Source organism: Hordeum vulgare, chromosome 5H, assembly GCF_904849725.1.
Source record: "Hordeum vulgare subsp. vulgare chromosome 5H, MorexV3_pseudomolecules_assembly, whole genome shotgun sequence".
In the NCBI taxonomy this organism is placed as follows: Eukaryota; Viridiplantae; Streptophyta; class Magnoliopsida; order Poales; family Poaceae; genus Hordeum; species Hordeum vulgare.
Window position 1 is genome coordinate 390,251,727 of NC_058522.1, and position 20,257 is coordinate 390,271,983.

At 44.5% G+C, this 20,257-nt stretch overlaps 1 protein-coding gene across 3 annotated transcripts; it reads right to left on the reverse strand.

Annotated features, from left to right (window-relative positions):
• Nucleotides 1-1,975: 1,975 nt before the first annotated feature.
• On the reverse strand, nt 1,976-10,170 carry LOC123396905 (nudix hydrolase 20, chloroplastic-like). 3 transcript variants are annotated; one of them, XR_006609934.1, is made up of 10 exons: nt 9,859-10,170; nt 9,689-9,753; nt 8,632-8,812; nt 4,295-4,375; nt 3,982-4,107; nt 3,212-3,291; nt 2,987-3,102; nt 2,761-2,881; nt 2,546-2,679; nt 1,976-2,178 (listed from the first exon to the last, which is right to left on the reverse strand). XR_006609934.1 is itself a non-coding variant. In XM_045091676.1 (9 exons), the coding sequence occupies exons 1-9, from the start codon at nt 10,114-10,116 to the stop codon at nt 2,610-2,612; spliced, it is 1,098 nt and encodes a 365-aa protein (XP_044947611.1). In that variant the 5' UTR covers nt 10,117-10,170; the 3' UTR covers nt 2,263-2,609. The 3 variants fall into 3 exon arrangements, 2 of the variants coding, with proteins under 2 accessions (XP_044947611.1, XP_044947612.1); XM_045091676.1 differs by lacking the exon at nt 1,976-2,178 and having other exon boundaries at nt 2,263-2,679; XM_045091677.1 differs by lacking the exons at nt 1,976-2,178; nt 2,546-2,679; nt 2,761-2,881; ... (4 more) ...; nt 9,689-9,753; nt 9,859-10,170 and adding an exon at nt 6,176-8,175 and having other exon boundaries at nt 8,632-8,721.
• Nucleotides 10,171-20,257: the final 10,087 nt, after the last annotated feature.

The following is a 20,257-nucleotide window of genomic DNA, read 5'->3' on the forward strand; positions in this document are numbered from 1 at the left end:
ACTTCCCTCCTAAATTGAGTACTTGTAGTACAAATCTCAACTGAGGGGTTTTTTGAAAGCTTAAAATAAGTAAATTCCTTTTAGTTGAAATAATAATTTATAAAAATAGTTTCTGGTCCTACACACATGGCATGATGATTGGGCAAAGGTTTGTGGTCAAGGAGATTTGTCTAGAGAGTAGGAGAAAGTTTTGTGATTTACAACACAAACAAACAAGCAAGCAAACAACAATGAGTTCAAGCATCACATCACACAGAAAAAGTTTTAATTGGTCCTAATTTTTGTGCTATGTTAACTTAGCAAAGTAAGGCAAAACACGGGGTTTGAAACCATTGTTGTCGTCGCTAGGCACTCGGCCTTCCCACGCGTCCACCTTAGGCCACCCCACTCCCCTCACAGTGTTTTGCTTGCCAGCGCCCCTCCCCGTCACCCAGGCATGGCTCCAAAACTCACCACCTCCTACTCTGGCGACCTCTACGCCTCCACCTTTCTCCAGTACCCCCGGGAGAACTCACATGTGCATCCTCTCGACGGGATTTTACCTTGTGGCAGATGGTTACGTTGAGGCCGCACATCATGACAACACGATGCGAGGGCATCATGATGTGCTTGGTAATGATGGAGCACGCGTCGTGGTCTTCCCACGGCGTAGGGATGCAGGGAGGCGAGTGGGGTCAGGAGCGTGCAGGAGGAGGGTTGCGACGACGTGATGCAGAGGCATGGGGGAGGAGTTTGGCAACGCAACGATGTGAGAGGGAGGGAAGAAAGGATTAGGCCAGTCTTCTTTTAAGCAGGTGATAAGTGGTCTTGAGGTAAAAAAATCATCAAGGGAAGGCTGATAGCGTGAATGGAGCGACCAAGCTAAAAAAAGAAATGAAGTACGTATTACAAAGATTTTGGTACAATGTCTCATGCGATGTGATTGAGACGTATGGTAATGTTAATTAATGTAACTTGATGATGTATGAAAATATTAATTAATGTGATTAAGCGACTTATGATAAGTTTAATTCATTCATATTTGGTCTTTAGAGATTCATTACAAAATAATCTTGATTGATTCTTTCATATAAATATGTTACTACATATATATTGTTGAAAGCAGGGGCGAAACAAAAACCATACAAAAAAAACCAAACAAAGATAGAAGGGGAGATGAAAAAAATCTAGAACGGAATGTTAATTAATGTAACTTGATGATGTATGAAAATATTAATTAATATGATTGAATGATTTGCGATAAGGTTCATTAATTCAGATTTGATATTTAAAGATTTACTAAAAATTAATCTACATTACTAAATATATGATAATGGAACGAGGGACAAAAAAACCTGATGAAAAAAAATCAAACGTAGGTTGAAGGAAAGACCGCAAAAAATATCGAACAAAAGCTACCAACTTCTCCTTAGGAGTAGAGATGTAAAGTCGGGCATGTAAAAAATGGCTACCGCAAGAAAATCTCACCGTTCTTTTTTCTTTGGAAAGGGAAAATCTTACAGTTCTCATGAAGCGTGATTTATATTTGGTATCCATGTCAACGCCGATCACTGTCTTGGGTGCCTCGATGGGGTTGACCTGAATCTTCTTTGTATCCTTTTTCAAACACAGTATACACCCTTATAAACATGCGCATACATATATCCTATTCCTATGAAAACCTTCAAAAGACATGACCGACACATTATCTTGAGATTTATGAAGTCATCTTAGGTGTCTAGTCGTCAACCAAAATGTCTCCTCCCACTAAATGCACATCCTCAAAAATCCTGAAATAAATTCAGAAATAAATGTATATCCTGACCGGGCTGGATAGTTGATGGTGGTTTATGCTTCTTGGCCATCGATGGCAGCGAGCGATTTCTCAGCCAGGGCTACATGTGCCAGCTCGGTCTCGTGTGACCTCAGTATGTCTTAGAGCCAGTTTTTTTGGACGGCGAAATCCGGAGAGAAGTAGACTATCAACCATGACACATATACTCCCTCCAGTTGATAGATGATTGAAGAAGCTACTTATATATGCACCCATGAAAAATCATTAAGCATTGATGCTAAAACAAATAAGCACATTGTCTACCATATGGTTTGATTAGTCGAAGCTCAACACGGCTTGATAAAAGGTGATCTCGAACTTCCATTCTGCTGGACGGTGTTCACAAGACAGGACCAGCTTCAGGCCTGCAGGTACCAAAACCTTTTTGAAAAGAAAAAAAGTTTGCAAGAAAATAGCCAATAGCGCAAGCATGTAAAGGACTACAGAAATAAGCAGGCCAAAACAGACCATGTTCAGGACCATGTATACATGCATACATAGATTAATACGTAGATAGTGCAACTGACACAAATCATTTATACAGTAACGAAACTGAACACGAAATGTTCCTTTTTAGTATGCCCCCCTTTCATCCTGAATTTCTTTACCTCCCTAAATTCACTGAAAGAGTCAAAGATAATGTGCAAAAAGAAATGCATTTTGAGAAACAAAAAACGCATGTACAGCTTGTACTAAAAAAATCTGATTCTGATGGACAACCATCTAGCTTACTCCAAAAAATCAGCGATTAATGCTGGTAATCTGGTTCTTCTGTTTGACCAGCAAACCGCAGGCCCTAGGAACAATCACCACTCCTCAAGCTTGTCATCAGCTTCAGGTACCCATTACAGTCTGGGTTTATGTACCTGGAGGAAAGATTACCATGTCAAGAGCTGAGAAGATTTGTTCTTGAAATTGCACTACTAGGAGAATAATGCATATATTACCCATGACGGAAGAGGAAGTCAATGATCACAAGGTTGCAGTTTGGCTTGAGAAAATCTGTCCTCCGTATAATGTTTGCAACATGTGGTACAGGGATTAGCCTGAAGCTATCAACTTCTCCATCTGCAAGATGTTTGGCAGCACACTGGTTAATAACTTACCTGTCAGAATGACATTTGTATGAATTGGAAAACAGAATATTGGCATCAATGCTTTAGTTTTGTATACCTTCATTATTAGGAACAAAATCTGCAGGGAGTCTAAGGTCATAGCAGAACAGAACATCCCTTTTGTATCTAAACCCATTGATATCCATGTAAGAAACGGCTCCAACAGAAGTAGCGCTAGTAAAACAAAACATTGATACTTATGAGTTCGGTTCTTCGCACAGCAAAACGTTGAGGTATCACAGTACAGGAAAACAAGAACTTCTAACAACAGTTTGTGTGTTACTTGGTTGACATGGATCTTGGTATTCCTGCTTCCTCTTCACATTCCTTGATGACATTCTCTTTACAGGAGATTCCGTAAGGCTAAAAATTCCATATGGAGTCAACGTAAGTTAAAAGCTATACAGTTCCACACAAAAATCAAAAGGGCACTGTGCAGCACTTCTGTAACCGAAGGCTTTGAGCCTGCCAGTTGAATCCATAACCTGTATTTTGATGCACAATTATAATTCCAAAGGTAGCACCATTTTAAGCAGCCTAACTTCCTAAATATTAAGTCACTCGGCTTGACTAATATGGAGGCGCTAAGGACATTATTCATCAGATGATTTTATACGGAAAAAAGATAACCCAGAAAGATAAGATGTATTCTTTCAACAATAATTACTTTATTAAGACTAAGGTACTGAAAATTCCAATCATTCTGATTCAAGCAATTGGCAGTGACAGTCTACAGGCCATAGGTCTTCAGCGTTATCTTCATAACATGTCGAGAACTCGTGGAAATCTCTAGGCAATTATAAAAATGGGAAGTATTCATACATATTATTACAGAGTAGATATTCTGTAATAGGAGTTTCAAGATTGTCATCTAATGCATATAAGATTCCAGCTTAATATTTCAAAATGAATTTGGCATCAAAGGCACTATATGACTGGTGCACATGAAATCAGTGTTGAGTAATTGAATAATTGTTGTTACCCATCGTCAATAGAAGTGCTAATAAAGTACAAAAGGACTTGAACAGAAAATAGAGGAAACGAGAACGGTACCAGGCCACCAGCAACAAGATGATCTAGCATCCCAGGGTAAGTTTGCTTCACATCACTTCTCTTACCAATCCAAAGAGATTTTTCACCATGCTTCTCAATGTACCCATTCATATGAATACCATAAGCCTGCCATGAGGATCTAGAACTTAAAGATAGAGAAGGCTGCTTAGGTACATAGCTAATAAGAATCAGGAAACTTATAGCATAGACGAAAGGATCGATGATGAGTACCTTTAGAGGTGCATAATACTACAAGGGTGACATATATACATAATTATATATTAAAGGGGGAAGTGTCAAAAATATATCAGACCTTTATACCAAAGTAGGGAGCAGCAGCACGTTCCAGAGAGAAGTACACAGGCATGCCGTAAGATGAGGTTACTGGATAGAGCTGCATATTGCAAAATATTGCCAGACAAGCAAAACATAGAGAAAATGTGGAAGTAAGGTTAATTTGATAGGTAACAAAGTTAAAAAAGCCTTGCATGTAGTATCAGAATTCAGAAGATAGATACAAAACTCCAAACTATAACATGAAAAACCCACAACAGGGAAATATGCCAAGTATTATTCGCTTCCACTACCATGGTCATCAGAGATGGACGGACTGCCCTGTTTTGGGACGACCGCTGGCTACATGGGCAGTCTGTGTGCGAATTCGCACCAGCGTTATATCAATGCATACCCAAACGGCGGCGCAAATCAAGAACGCTGGCGGAGGGGCTCGCTGGCAACTCATGGACCCGCGACATCCAAGGAGTAATCGGGATACACGAGATTGGGCAATACCTGCAGCTTTGGCAGGCCATGGAACACATCACTCTCACGCACTAGCCCGACCGAATGCTATGGAGATGGACGGCAAGCGGCACATACTCGGCACAATCATGCTACGCCGCGACATTCCACGGCTCCACTCATTGCCCCTCATGGAAACTGACGTGGAAGAGCTGGGCCCCGCCTCGCGTCAGGTTCTTTAACTGGTTGGCAGGCCAGGATCGATGTTGGACAGCAGAGCGGCTTGCCCGAGACGGCCTACCACACCACCCCCGATGCCTACTGTGCGACCAAGCCCCGGAGACTATCCAGCACCTGCTTTTGGCATGCCCGTTTGCCCAGCAAACTTGGCACGACATCCTGGCCTAGACACGCATACCAGCACAACCCCCCACCAACGAACCTACATTATTGGACTGGTGGCAGAGTGCGAAGGAGCAGACACCCCCGGCGCTGCGCAAAGGCCTGCAATCCATCGCCATGCTCGTCCCCTGGATGATTTGGAAACACCGGAACGAATGCGCCTTCGACAACGCGCGACCCTCGATTGGATGCATTAGTGGATAGGACCAGAGATGAGGCCAAGTGTTGGGCACTCGCTGGGGCGCAGGGCCTATGGGTTGTTCTGCCCACATCCTGGGATGTCCACTGACCAGGCGCATGGCCTATGTATCACCAGCCTCTTAGGAGGACTGTACTCCCCATCTTTTCAATGAAATGAAACGCAAAGATCCTTTTGCGTTTTCTCAAAAAAAAAATGCCAAGAGAGGCACTCGTGATAAAGAATGAGTGGGGAATAGAATGGTCTACATTATCTCACAATATTACTATCACATACGATGTTATGACCACTTCATCTTCGTGGAGAAAGCTCGAAGGGGTAAAAAATATGTATCATTACAAGAGAAATTAAACACTAAGGAAACCTTCTCAAATGGTCGACGGAAGGATCTATTATTGACATGACCCTAATCAATGAAAAGTAGATAAAAGAAAACAATAATATTCTTCTCTGCTCCACTGAGATAAAAGTAAACGATAATATTCTTCTCTGCTCCATTGAGAGGGGCTACCAGTTGTGGAGCTACCTTGGTCGTAGTCGTCAGTGATGAAGAAGTGCCGCGTCCACCGGTGACCACGAACATAAGGGGGTGTTTCTTTACAGGGACTTTTTGCTGTAGGGACTAAAAAAAGTCCCTTTTAGTCCCATGTGAAAGAAACAGGAGGGATTTTTAGGGACTAAAAGGGGGTATTTGGGACTAAATGAAGAAGTCCCTATGGGAGGGTCTTTTTGGGATTCTTTTGACACTTTTTTCAACAATGCCCCTACTTTTAGCATGTCATTTAATGACTTGTAGTACATTACTAGGGGTAACATGGTCTTTTTGCACGTCATTTAATGACCTCCAGTCCCTGTTTAGTCCCTGGAAAGAAACGGGTAGGGACTAGGGACTTTTTAGTTGGGACTAAAAATAGTCCTAGGACTTTTTAAATAAACAGGGCCTCAATCTCGTCGCAGTTGAATCAAAGGCCCTGGCGATGACGTTCTGCCAACCCAGCTGGAGTGAGACGCCAAACCTGTTGTGACGGGGTTGGCTCTGGAGTGGTCAACTGCAGAATAGGTGCTAGTGGTGCTGGCGGGGATGGTATTTTAGCTGTGTTGACCGCAGGAGAATTGGAGGGGCACAAGTGCCCTGTAGGCCCAGAAGGCTGGTATGGTGACGTTGCTGGAGGGAAATGCCGCTGCTCATAGGCCTTGGCAAAGGAGATGGCGGTGTAGAGGTCAGATGGTCATTGAAGCTTAACGTCAATGCAAAGACCCTCAGGCAGCCCTGCTGTGTACAGAAACCATTGTTGGAACGGTACTAATGGCTCATTATTGCGGCACATGAGCGCTAGAAACCTGCTGGTGTAATCTGCGACCAAGGAAGTGAACGACAGACACGCCAACTTGCCCTATGGGATTTGCGCAAAGTGACGGCCCAAACTGAACGTGGCAAGCCTCCTTGAACTGCTCCCATGTCGGCATGCCAAAATCAAGCTCGTAAGTACCAGAATTGAGAGTCATTGGTGAGACTGTAGGCCCCAGTCCAAACCTTGTCTGCCTCGTCTGTGCATTGTCCACGAAAAAACTGCTCGCACCTATTGAGCCAACCAAGAGGATCGACCAAGCCATCATATGTTGGGAAGTCGAGCTTGTGGAAGCGGGGCATGCCGGAACCCAAACCTGATCCACGGTGATGGTTAGGCAGGGGTGGAAAGGAGGTGATGGGACGGGTGGATCCATAGAAAAGAGGTGATGGTTAGGCAGGGGTACGTCTTTATGGCAGTGCCGCTTGTGGAAGCACGCCGGAACCCAAACCTGAGCCACGGTGATGGTTAGGCAGGGGTAGAAAGGAGGTGATGGGCCGCGTGGATCCATACAAAAGATGTAAAGGCGGCACTGCCATAAAGACGTGCCAAATCGGTTGGCATGTGGAGGCGTGAAGGCGGTGACGATCTGCGGCTGTTGCTGATGGTAAGGGATTTGGGTAGGATTTGAGCTGTACGAACTGACCCAGATTGATGTTAGGGTGTAGCTGCGGCAAGTAAGGATGGCTAGAGGTGGTAAAAAGGGGATGGCGGCTGGTGGTGGTTGGCAGGAGTCGGCGCATGGTTGTGTTGTGACGGCAGGTAGGTGGCGAAGGCAGGAAAGTGAGGGGGAGGTGGTGATGGGCAATCTGCCCTGCAGGTAGAGGTCCGCCAGCGGTGGCTGTGGCAATTCCCCCGCTGGAGATGGGGGCACCGAAGGTGCTGTTGGCGAGATTTGTGTGTCGTACACCGGCGTGGATTCTATACTTGTGATCTCATCAATCATATTTTTCCAATGTTAACTGCAAACATCTCCAATCTGATTACATTACTTCTCAGGCTATTCTATCAACACAATATGCGTATGCTGATAGGATAACACAAAGTTGATTGTTCCTAATGATGAAATGATATGTCATAGTTTTGATCAAGCAGAGGATGATCCTCACAAAAAATAGTCAATTATCATTCTAAATATTTGAATTCGCTCACGTCCAATGGCTTGCCTCTGCATGTGCTCAAGCTGGAGGTCGATTGTCTCATGATCTTGCTACAGCACCTGGATCCAACTAATGGTTTGTGTAACGGAACAATGTTGGTAGTACGTGGTTCCAGAAAAATTTATAAATGTTAAAATCGTGTTGAGGCAACATCCTGGAAAGAGTCTTTCTGCCTCGAATACCGTTGTGCCAATCAGATGATGAAATGTTACCTTTTAGGTTCAAGAGGAAGCAATTTCGTATCAGACTATAAAGAAGGCACATGGCAAACAATACCAAATGTTGGAGTCTACCTCCCTGATCCTTTTCTCCCATGGACAATTGTATGTCACTTTATCTCGAGCTACATCCAGAAATAGTTTTTAAAGTACTTGTTCTACCAGTAAAGGATGATAGCTATTCCTGTTGGGATATTTACCAAGAATTTTGTGTACAAAGATGTACTCACATAATAGTTGTGTTATGCAGTGTGAAAGAAGATATCATTTCTAATCTATGCTCGTGTTGGACGAGGACCGGTAGAAGCAGTTAAATGAACGAAAGTTTATATTCCCGCTCTTCCATTCATTTGTCAACATTCTTCAATATTTGGTTATGCTCAATCTTTGCCTTCATTACCCTTTTAAACAACACAAGTTACACAACATCTATCTTGTCATAACACACGAGCACCTTACTAGTTTATCCATTTAGCTACACTAATGGAGTCATGAAGTTGTCTAAATTTGACTAAGTCGGCAGATGTGCAATTTTGAGTTAAGTTCATAGAATAACTCATATATACAATTCTTGCAAGTACCTCATTTCGTATACCAGGAATGAGTTCTCCTAGGCCTTTTATGACATCTCCGATGGCGATTGTTCGATCTTCTGGAGTCCTGAGAGATGAGTGGAGAGTCACATGCTCCACACTGTTCTTGCCATTGTTGCCCGAGACAATGGTAAAAACATCATGGAAGTCCCTCAGGTGTTCGGTAAAACTGAAATTAATACCACCAAGTTAAACATCTCATAGATCCTAAATCACAATGATGTAACCATGACAAGTATTTGTATTTCAATATCCTCGTACACTTCCGCTTGGCCATCTGAACACTCTTGGCTAAGAAATGCAAGCTCTGTTCATCTTATCATGTTTAATCTATGATTGTTGTCTTTTCAAATGATTTACTTTATTAAAGAAATAAGAAAATGAGGTCCTGGGGAAACATTATTAAACCCTGACATGTTACTTCAACGAGAAATCCCAAAACTAACAGAAGTGTATATGTACTGGGATATCATGCATTCCAGTGGAATTTCCATGACTATAATTTGAAACTAAACTGGAAAATGAGAAGATATTTCATAGAGTAATTTTACAATTTGCACTCCATGTGGAATCAACTTTCCTTAAAATATTATATATGATAGAAGAATTGCACATAGTGGGCATGAAATTTTAGCAAATCATCGCAATTCATTCAGTACAAATAAAACAGGGTCTAGAATCAGTTGTTGCAAATTGTGAACACCAATACCGATATGCTTTGGATAGACACCAATTTTCTTCTATACACACCAACATGGAGTTAACTCAACGAGAAGCTCCTCGCCCAAATCAGAGGATGCTTATTTTGTTTGTAAACTTCTGCAATTGTTTGCATTTTTCGGTGCAGAGGCCCGGAGGCCCTTATGGAAACACAGGAGAACAAATCATAGGATTTGGGATAACACAAAAAGGAATTCGCGTATTATTGTTCAAATTGTCTGCAGGTGAGTGTTGCTCCACCGTTGTTTCCTCGATAGAATTTGTTCTCGGAGTAGATGTTACACAGAGAAAACTAAAGAGCAGATGTTGATACCGTTACACTCACCCCTTGTGGATGTATCCCACCACTTGATCCTCCACCGTGAACTCCACAAACTCCCCTTTGTTACCCTGCAAAACCCAAACAAATCCGCGCATCCCACACCTGAGACAATTTCACATACACGCGCCAGCGCAGCTGCGAGAATAGGAGTAGAACTCAAAGGGGAAACCTACCATTCCTCGGTTGCAGATGTCGACCTTCCGGAAGTATCCCGAAAGGTCGGACTCATCGCCGACCACGAGTTCGCTGGCAACTCGGAGGGCGTCGGCCCACCCAAAGCCCGCCGCAGCAGCAGGTGGCGCGGAGGAAGAGGAGGCGGCGGTGCAGAACGAGAGGCGGCGGCGAGCGGCGAGCTGGAGGGGTGCCGGGGAGCTCCGGCGGGCGGCGACGACGGCGGCGGCGGCGGAGAAGGAGGTGGCGACGGCGACCATTGGATAAATGCTGATTGTTGGTAATTTTAATAAAAATAAGGGTCTAAGCGGGATTTCGCTTTTCTTTAGTTGGAATTGTTGCCTTTTATTCAATCATCAAGTATGAGTTCAAAAACGAAGAAATATAGTGATGGAGTCCACGACAGATTTCGTAATGCGACACAATGAGCAAGGCATGCACTAAATTGTTAGCAGATAATGTAAGCATTAGGCCGACATATCGTCCTCGCCGCCAATGTTAGGAGCGCTTCCTTGCGTCATCGTCCTCCAACGACTCCCCTACGTCGACGACCTTGGATCATGCTTATGGCTCGATTTAGCTGTTAGCGGCTTAGGTTTTGGGTTGTTCATCGTCTTGGCTTCGACGGCGACGATGACAGTGCTGAACAAAGATTCTTTAGATCCTATCCCGACGAAGCGATCGGTCGTATGGTTGAGGATGAATTTAGAAACTAGTCTATTCAAGCAAGGATGATGCAGCGGCGGCGGCATCCTTGTAGTGGACATGTGTCCTTGGACTCGGTCTTTGCGAGGGTGTTTGCTCTCACGCCGGCACGAAGCTTGAGAGGTAGTTCAGGAACAGATGCAGATTATGATATGTATCGACAACATCTGAAAGATGGTGGATCTTGATGGATCATGTGTTGGGTCAGTGGTTCGTGGATGACAAGTATTGTTTTCTCCTTCGACATCTTAGTCATGTGGGGGTGTCAGATCTGAAGTTTAATGGCATGTTCGAAGTGTTGTCCCGATCTGATTCATTCAACGATGATGGTTTCGCTTTTCGCGACCCACCTTGGAGGTCCGCTAAGATGCATATCAGCGATGGAGCCGCGTCAAGCTCAGGTGTGGAGGTGATCCATCATGTTTTCTTTTAATGGCTACCATGGTGATGCCGGGGGAGGTGATGGATGTTGGTGTCAGCCTCAGGGGATTCTTCGGCCTTGTTCGTAATTTTACTTCTCAGCTGATGTTTCTTTGTGCGAAGGCTGGCGTTTTACCGTCTTTTCATTTTTGACAAATGGGTATATACATGGCTTGTAATATGATCCTTATAATATAAATAAGACATGTATTACCACAAAAAAAAAAAGATGGTGTAAGCATTATTTAAGTTTAATAAAGCTAGCTATTAAAGCCTTCTCGTTAAAAAAGGGTGCACGGATGGTTCCTTGTCGGTATCTACCATCATAACATCGGATTCGACACTATGTTGGAAGCTTAATGTGACTCACATCAATGTGGAATGAAACAGGTCGATTTCATAATGAGACATGGATATCCATCTGACGGTTGTCAAGGCGGACGTAGGTGAAAAGACTTTTGGAAATATGCCCTAGAGGCAATGATAAAATAGTTATTATTATATTTCCTGTTTCAAGATAATCGTTTATTATCCATGCTATAATTTTATTGAATGAAAGCATAGATACATGTGTGGATATATAAACAAAACAATGTCCGTAATAAGCCTTTAGTTGGCTAGCCAGTTGATCAAGGATGCTTAAGGTTTTCTGACCATATGCAAGTGTTGTCACTTGATAACTGGATCATATCATTACGAGAATGATGTGATGGACGAGACCCAAATTATAAACGTAGCATGTGATTGTGTCATTTTGTTGCTATTGTTTTCTACGTGTCAAATATTCATTCCTATGACCATGAGATCATGTAACTCACTCACACCGTAGGAATACCTTGTGTGTATCAAACGTCACAACGTTACTGGGTGACTATAAAGGTGTTGGGGAACGTCGCATGGGAAACAAAAAAATTCCTACGCGCACGAAGACCTATCATGGTGATGTCCATCTACGAGAGGGGATGAGTGATCTACGTACCCTTGTCGATCGTACAGCAGAAGCGTTAGTGAACGCGGTTGATGTAGTGGAACGTCCTCATGTCCCTCGATCCGCCCCGCGAACAATCCCGCGATCAGTCCCACGATCTAGTACCGAACGGACGGCACCTCCGCGTTCAGCACACGTACAACTCGACGATGATCTCGGCCTTCTTGATCCAGCAAGAGAGACGGAGAGGTAGAAGAGTTCTCCGGCAGCATGACGGCGCTCCGGAGGTTGGTGATGACCTTGTCTCAGCAGGGCTCCGCCCGAGCTCCGCAGAAACGCGATCTAGAGGAAAAACTGTGGAGGTATGTGGTCGGGCTGCCGTGGAAAAGTCGTCTCAAATCAGCCCTAAAACCTCCGTATATATAGGTGGGAGGGAGGGGACCTTGCCTTGGGGCTCAAGGAGCCCCAAGGGGGTCGGCCGAGCCAAGGGGGGAAGACTCCCCACCCCCCAAACCGAGTTGGACTTGGTTTGGTGGGAGGGAGTCCTTCCCTTCCTTCCCACCTCCTCTTTTTTTTCTCTTGATTTTCTCTTCTTGGCGCATAGGGCCCTTTTGGGCTGTCCCACCAGCCCACTAAGGGCTGGTGTGCTACCCTCAAGGCCTATGGGCTTCCCCGGGGTGGGTTGCCCCCCCGGTGAACTCCCGGAACCCATTCGTCATTCCCGGTACATTCCCGGTAACTCCGAAAACCTTCCGGTAATCAAATGAGGTCATCCTATATATCAATCTTCGTTGCCGGACCATTCCGGAAACCCTCGTGACGTCCGTGATCTCATCCGGGACTCCGAACAACATTCGGTAACCAACCATATAACTCTAATACGCATAAAACAACGTCGAACCTTAAGTGTGCAGACCCTGCGGGTTCGAGAACTATGTAGACATGACCCGAGAGACTCCTCGGTCAATATCCAATAGCGGGACCTGGATGCCCATATTGGATCCTACATATTCTACGAAGATCTTATCGTTTGAACCTCAGTGCCAAGGATTCATATAATCCCGTATGTCATTCCCTTTGTCCTTCGGTATGTTACTTGGCCGAGATTCGATCGTCAGTATCCGCATACCTATTTCAATCTCGTTTACCGGCAAGTCTCTTTACTCGTTCCTTAATACAAGATCCCGCAACTTACACTAAGTTACATTGCTTGCAAGGCTTGTGTGTGATGTTGTATTACCGAGTGGGCCCTGAGATACCTCTCCGTTACACGGAGTGACAAATCCCAGTCTTGATCCATACTAACTCAACTAACACCTTCGGAGATACCTGTAGAGCATCTTTATAGTCACCCAGTTACGTTGCGACGTTTGATACACACAAAGTACTCCTCCGGTGTCAGTGAGTTATATGATCTCATGGTCATAGGAATAAATACTTGACACGCAGAAAACAGTAGCAACAAAATGACACGATCAACATGCTACGTCTATTAGTTTGGGTCTAGTCCATCACGTGATTCTCCTAATGACGTGATCCAGTTATCAAGCAACAACACCTTGTTCATAATCAGAAGACACTGACTATCTATGATCAACTGGCTAGCCAACTAGAGGCTTGCTAGGGACGGTGTTTTGTCTATGTATCCACACATGTAAATGAGTCTTCATTCAATACAATTATAGCATGGATAATAAACGATTATCTTGACACAGGAATTATAATAATAACTATATTTATTATTGCCTCTAGGGCATAATTCCAACAGTCTCCCACTTGCACTAGAGTCAATAATCTAGCCCTCACATCATCATGTGAACTACATTGTAATAAATCTAACACCCATACAGTTCTGGTGTTGATCATGCTTTGGCCGTGGAAGAGGTTTAGTCAGCGGGTCTGCTACATTCAGATCCGTGTGCACTTTGCATATATTTACGTCCTCTCCCTCGATGTAGTCGCGGATGAGGTTGAAGCGTCGTTTGATGTGTCTGGTCTTCTTGTGAAACCGTGGTTCTTTTGCTAAGGCAATGGCACCCGTGTTGTCACAGAACAAGGTTATTGGATTCAGTGCGCTTGGCACCACTCCAAGATCCGTCATGAACTGCTTCATCCAGACACCCTCCTTAGCCGCCTCCGAGGCAGCCATGTACTCCGCTTCACATGTAGAATCTGCTACGACGCTTTTCTTGGAACTGCACCAGCTTACCGCACCCCCATTAAGAATAAATACGTATCCGGTTTGCGACTTAGAGTCGTCCGGATCTGTGTCAAAGCTTGCATCGACGTAACCTTTTACGGCGAGCTCTTCGTCACCTCCATACACGAGAAACATCTCCTTAGTCCTTTTCAGGTACTTCAGGATATTCTTGACCGCTGTCCAGTGATCCACTCCTGGATTACTCTGGAACCTACCTGCCATACTTATGGCCAGGCTAACATCCGGTCTAGTGCACAGCATCGCATACATGATAGAACCTATGGCTGAAGCATAGGGGACGGAGCGCATATGCTCTCTATCTTCATCAGTTGCTGGGCACTGAGTCTTACTCAATCTCGTACCTTGTAAAACTGGCAAGAACCCTTTCTTGGACTGTTCCATTTTGAACCTCTTCAAAACTTTATCAAGGTATGTGCTTTGTGAAAGTCCTATCAGGCGTTTTGATCTATCCCTATAGATCTTAATGCCTAGAATGTAAGCAGCTTCTCCTAGGTCCTTCATAGAGAAACTTTTATTCAAGTAACCTTTTATGCTCTCCAAAAACTCTACGTTATTTCCAATCAGTAATATGTCATCCACATATAATATTAGAAACGCCACAGAGCTCCCACTCACTTTCTTGTAAATACAAGATTCTCCAACCACTTGTATAAACCCAAATGCTTTGATCACCTCATCAAAACGTTTGTTCCAACTCCGAGATGCTTGCACCAGTCCATAAATGGATCGCTGGAGCTTGCACACCTTGTTAGCATTCTTAGGATCGACAAAACCTTCGGGTTGTATCATATACAACTCTTCCTTAAGGAAACCGTTAAGGAACGCCGTTTTGACATCCATTTGCCAGATTTCATAATCGAAAAATGCAGCTATTGCTAACATGATTCTGACGGACTTAAGCATCGCTACGGGTGAGAATGTCTCATCGTAGTCAACTCCTTGAACTTGTGAAAAACCCTTTGCCACAAGTCGAGCTTTATAAACGGTCACATTACCGTCAGCGTCCGTCTTCCTCTTAAAGATCCATTTGTTCTGAATGGCCTTGCGGCCCTCAGGTAGTACCTCCAAAGTCCATACTTTGTTCTCATACATGGATCCTATCTCGGATTTCATGGCCTCTAGCCATTTGTTGGAATCTGGGCCCACCATTGCTTCTTCATAATTTGCAGGCTCATTGTTGTCTAACAACATGATTGATAAGACGGGATTACCGTACCACTCTGGAGCAGTACGTGGTCTCGTCGACCTGCGTGGTTCGACAGAAACTTGAACTGGAGTTTCATGATCATCATCATTAACTTCCTCCTCAACCGGCGTCGCAATGACAGAGGTTTCCCCTTGCCCTGCGCCACCATCCAGAGGGATGAGAGGTTCGACAACCTCGTCAAGTTCTATCTTCCTCCCACTCAATTCTCTCGAGAGAAACTCCTTCTCGAGAAAAGCTCCATTTTTAGCAACAAACACTTTGCCCTCGGATTTGAGATAGAAGGTGTACCCAACTGTCTCTTTTGGGTAACCTATGAAGACGCACTTTTCCGCTTTGGGTTCCAGCTTTTCAGGCTGAAGCTTTTTGACATAAGCATCACATCCCCAAACTTTAAGAAACGACAGCTTTGGCCTTTTGCCATACCACAGTTCGTATGGTGTCGTCTCAACGGATTTTGATGGTGCCTATTTAAAGTGAATGCAGCTGTTTCTAATGCATAACCCCAAAATGATAACGGCAAATCAGTAAGAGACATCATAGATCGCACCATCTTTAATAGAGTACGATTACGACGTTCGGACACACCATTACGCTGTGGTGTTCCAGGCGGTGTTAACTGTGAAACAATTCCACATTGTCTTAAGTGAGTACCAAACTCGAAACTCAGATATTCACCCCCACGATCAGACCGTAGGAACTTGATCTTCTTGTTATGATGATTTTCCACTTCACTCTGAAATTGCTTGAACTTTTCAAATGTTTCAGACTTGTGCTTCATCAAGTAGACATAACCATATCTACTTAAATCGTCAGTGAAGGTGAGAAAATAACGATATCCGCTGCGTGCCTCCATGCTCATCGGACCACACACATCGGTATGTATGATTTCCAACAAGTCACTTGCACGCTCCATTGTTCCGGAGAACGGAGTCTTAGTCATCTTGCCCATGAGGCATGGTTCGCACGTGTCAAGTGAATCAAAGTCAAGTGACTCCAAAAGTCTATCAGCATGGAGTTTCTTCATGCGCTTTACACCAATATGACCTAAGCGGCAGTGCCACAAAAATATGGCGCTATCATTGTTAACTCTAACTCTTTTAGTCTCAATGTTATGTATATGCGTATCGCTATCAAGATTCAATATGAACAATCCTCTCATATTCGGTGCATGACCATAAAAGATGTTACTCATAGAAACAGAACAACCATTATTCTCTGACTTAAAAGAGTAATCGTCTCGCATTAAACAAGATCCAGATATAATGTTCATGCTCAACGCAGGCACTAAATAACAATGATTTAAGTTCATCACTAATCCTGACGGTAACTGAAGTGACACTGTGCCGACGGCGATTGCATCAACCTTGGAACCATTTCCTACGCGCATCGTCACTTCATCTTTCGCCAGCCTTCGTCTATTCCGCAGTTCCTGTTTCGAGTTGCAAATATGAGCAACAGAACCGGTATTGAATACCCAGGCACTACTACGAGAGCCGGTTAAGTACACATCAATAACATGTATATCAAATATACCTAATTTTTCTTTGGCCGCCTTCTTATCTGCCAGATACTTGGGGCAATTGCGCTTCCAGTGACCCATACCCTTGCAATAGTAACACTCCGTTTCAGGCTTAGGTCCAGCTTTAGGTTTCTTCGTCGGATTGGCAACAGGCTTGCCGCTCTTCTTCGAATTGCCCTTCTTGCCTTTGCCGTTTCTCTTGAAACTAGTGGTCTTATTCACCATCAACACTTGATGCTCTTTACGGAGTTCAGACTCTGCGACTTTCAGCATCGCAAACAACTCGCCGGGAAACTTTTTCATCCCTTGCATGTTGTAGTTCAACACAAAGCCTTTATAGCTTGGCGGCAGTGATTGAAGGATTCTGTCAGTGATAGCTTCTTGCGGGAGTTCAATCCCCAGCTCAGCTAGACGGTTTGAGTACCCAGACATTTTGAGCACATGTTCACTAACAGATGAGTTTTCCTCCATCTTGCAAGCATATAATTTATCGGAGGTCTCATACCTCTCGATCCGGGCGTTCTTCTGAAAGATAAACTTCAACTCCTGGAACATCTCAAATGCTCCATGACGCTCAAAGCAACGTTGAAGTCCCGGTTCTAAGCCATACAAGACCGCACATTGAACTATTGAGTAGTCCTCCTTACGTGCTAACCAAGCGTTCTTAACATCCTGATCAGCCGTAGCGGGTGGTTCATCTCCTAACGCATCATTAAGGACATAATCCTTCTTCCCAGCTTGTAAGATTAGCTTAAGATTACGAGCCCAGTCTACAAAGTTGCTTCCATCATCTTTCAACTTAGCTTTCTCTAGGAACGTATTAAAATTCAGGATGACTGTCGCGTGAGCCATGATCTACAACACAAATATATTCAAAGTGGACTTAGACTATGTTCAAGATAATTAGAGTTTAACTTAATCAAATTATTTGCTAAACTCCCACTCAAAAAGTACATCTCTCTAGTCATTCGAGTGGTTCATGATCCACTTACACTAGCTCAAGTCCGATCATCACGTGAGTTGAGTATAGTTTCAGTGGTAAGCATCCCTATGCTAATCATATCATCTATATGATTCATGATCGACCTTTCGGTCTCATGTGTTCCGAGGCCATGTCTGCACATGCTAGGCTCGTCAAGCTTAACCCGAGTGTTCCGCGTGCGCAACTGTTTTGCACCCGTTGTATGTGAACGTTGAGTCTATCACACCCGATCATCACATGGTGTCTCGAAACGACGAACTGTAGCAACGGTGCACAGTCGGGGAGAACACAATTTCGTCTTGAAATTTTAGTGAGAGATCACCTCATAATGCTACCGTCGTTCTAAGAAAAATAAGGTGCATAAAAGGATTAACATCACATGCAATTCATAAGTGACATGATATGTCCATCATCACGTGCTTCTTGATCTCCATCGCCAAAGCACCGGCACGATCTTCTTGTCACCGGCGCCACACCATGATCTCCATCAACGTGTTGCCATCGGGGTTGTCGTGCTACTCATGCTATTACTACTAAAGCTACATCCTAGCAAAATAGTAAACGCATCTGCAAGCACAAACGTTAGTATAAAGACAACCTTATGGCTCCTGCCGGTTGCCGTACCATCGACGTGCAAGTCGATATTTCTATTACAACATGATCATCTCATACATCCAATATATCACATCACATCGTTGGCCATATCACATCACAAGCATACCCTGCAAAAACAAGTTAGACGTCCTCTAATTTTGTTGTTGCATGTTTTACGTGGTGACCAAGGGTATATAGTAGAATCGCATCTTACTTACGCAAACACCACAACGGAGATATATGAGTTGCTATTTAACCTCATCCAAGGACCTCCTCGGTCAAATCCGATTCAACTAAAGTTGGAGAAACCGACACTTGCCAGTCATCTTTGAGCAACGGAGTTACTCGTAACGATGAAACCAGTCTCTCGTAAGCGTACGAGTAATGTCGGTCCAAGACGCTTCAATCCAACAATACCGCAGAATCAACAAAAGACTAAGGAGGGCAGCAAAACGCACATCACCGCACACAAAAACTTTTGTGTTCTACTCGAGAAGACATCTACGCATGAACCTAGCTCATGATGCCACTGATGGGGAATGTCGCATGGGAAACAAAAAATTTCCTACGCGCACGAAGACCTATCATGGTGATGTCCATCTACGAGAGGGGATGAGTGATCTACGTACCCTTGTAGATCGTACAACAGAAGCGTTAGTGAACGCGGTTGATGTAGTGGAACATCCTCACGTCCCTCGATCCGCCCCGCGAACAATCCCGCGATCAGTTCCACGATCTAGTACCGAACGGACGGCACCTCCGCGTTCAGCACACGTACAGCTCGACGATGATCTCGGCCTTCTTGATCCAGCAAGAGAGACGGAGAGGTAGAAGAGTTCTCTGGCAGCGTGACGGCGCTTCGGAGGTTGGTGATGACCTTGTCTCAGCAGGGCTCCGCCCGAGCTCCGCAGAAACGCGATCTAGAGGAAAAACCATGGAGGTATGTGGTCGGGCTGCCGTGGAAAAGTCGTCTCAAATCAGCCCTAAAACCTCCGTATATATTGGTGGGAGGGAGGGGACCTTGCCTTGGGGCTCAAGGAGCCCCAAGGGGGTCGGCCGAGCCAAGGGGGGAAGACTCCCCCCCCCCAAACCGAGTTGGACTTGGTTTGGTGGGAGGGAGTCCTTCCCTTCCTTCCCACCTCCTCTTTTTTTTCTTTTCCCTTGATTTTCTCTTCTTGGCGCATAGGGCCCTTTTGGGCTGTCCCACCAGCCCACTAAGGGCTGGTGTGCTACCCTCAAGGCCTATGGGCTTCCCTGGGGTGGGTTGCCCCCCGGTGAACTCCCGGAACCCATTCGTCATTCCCGGTACATTCCCGGTAACTCCGAAAACCTTCCGGTAATCAAATGAGGTCATCCTATATATCAATCTTCGTTGTCGGACCATTCCGGAAACCCTCGTGACGTCCGTGATCTCATCCGGGACTCCGAACAACATTCGGTAACCAACCATATAACTCTAATACGCATAAAACAACGTCGAACCTTAAGTGTGCAGACCCTGCGGGTTCGAGAACTATGTAGACATGACCCGAGAGACTCCTCGGTCAATATCCAATAGCGGGACCTGGATGCCCATATTGGATCCTACATATTCTACGAAGATCTTATCGTTTGAACCTCAGTGCCAAGGATTCATATAATCCCGTATGTCATTCCCTTTGTCCTTCGGTATGTTACTTGGCCGAGATTCGATCGTCAGTATCCGCATACCTATTTCAATCTCGTTTACCGGCAAGTCTCTTTACTCGTTCCTTAATACAAGATCCCGCAACTTACACTAAGTTACATTGCTTGCAAGGCTTGTGTGTGATGTTGTATTACCGAG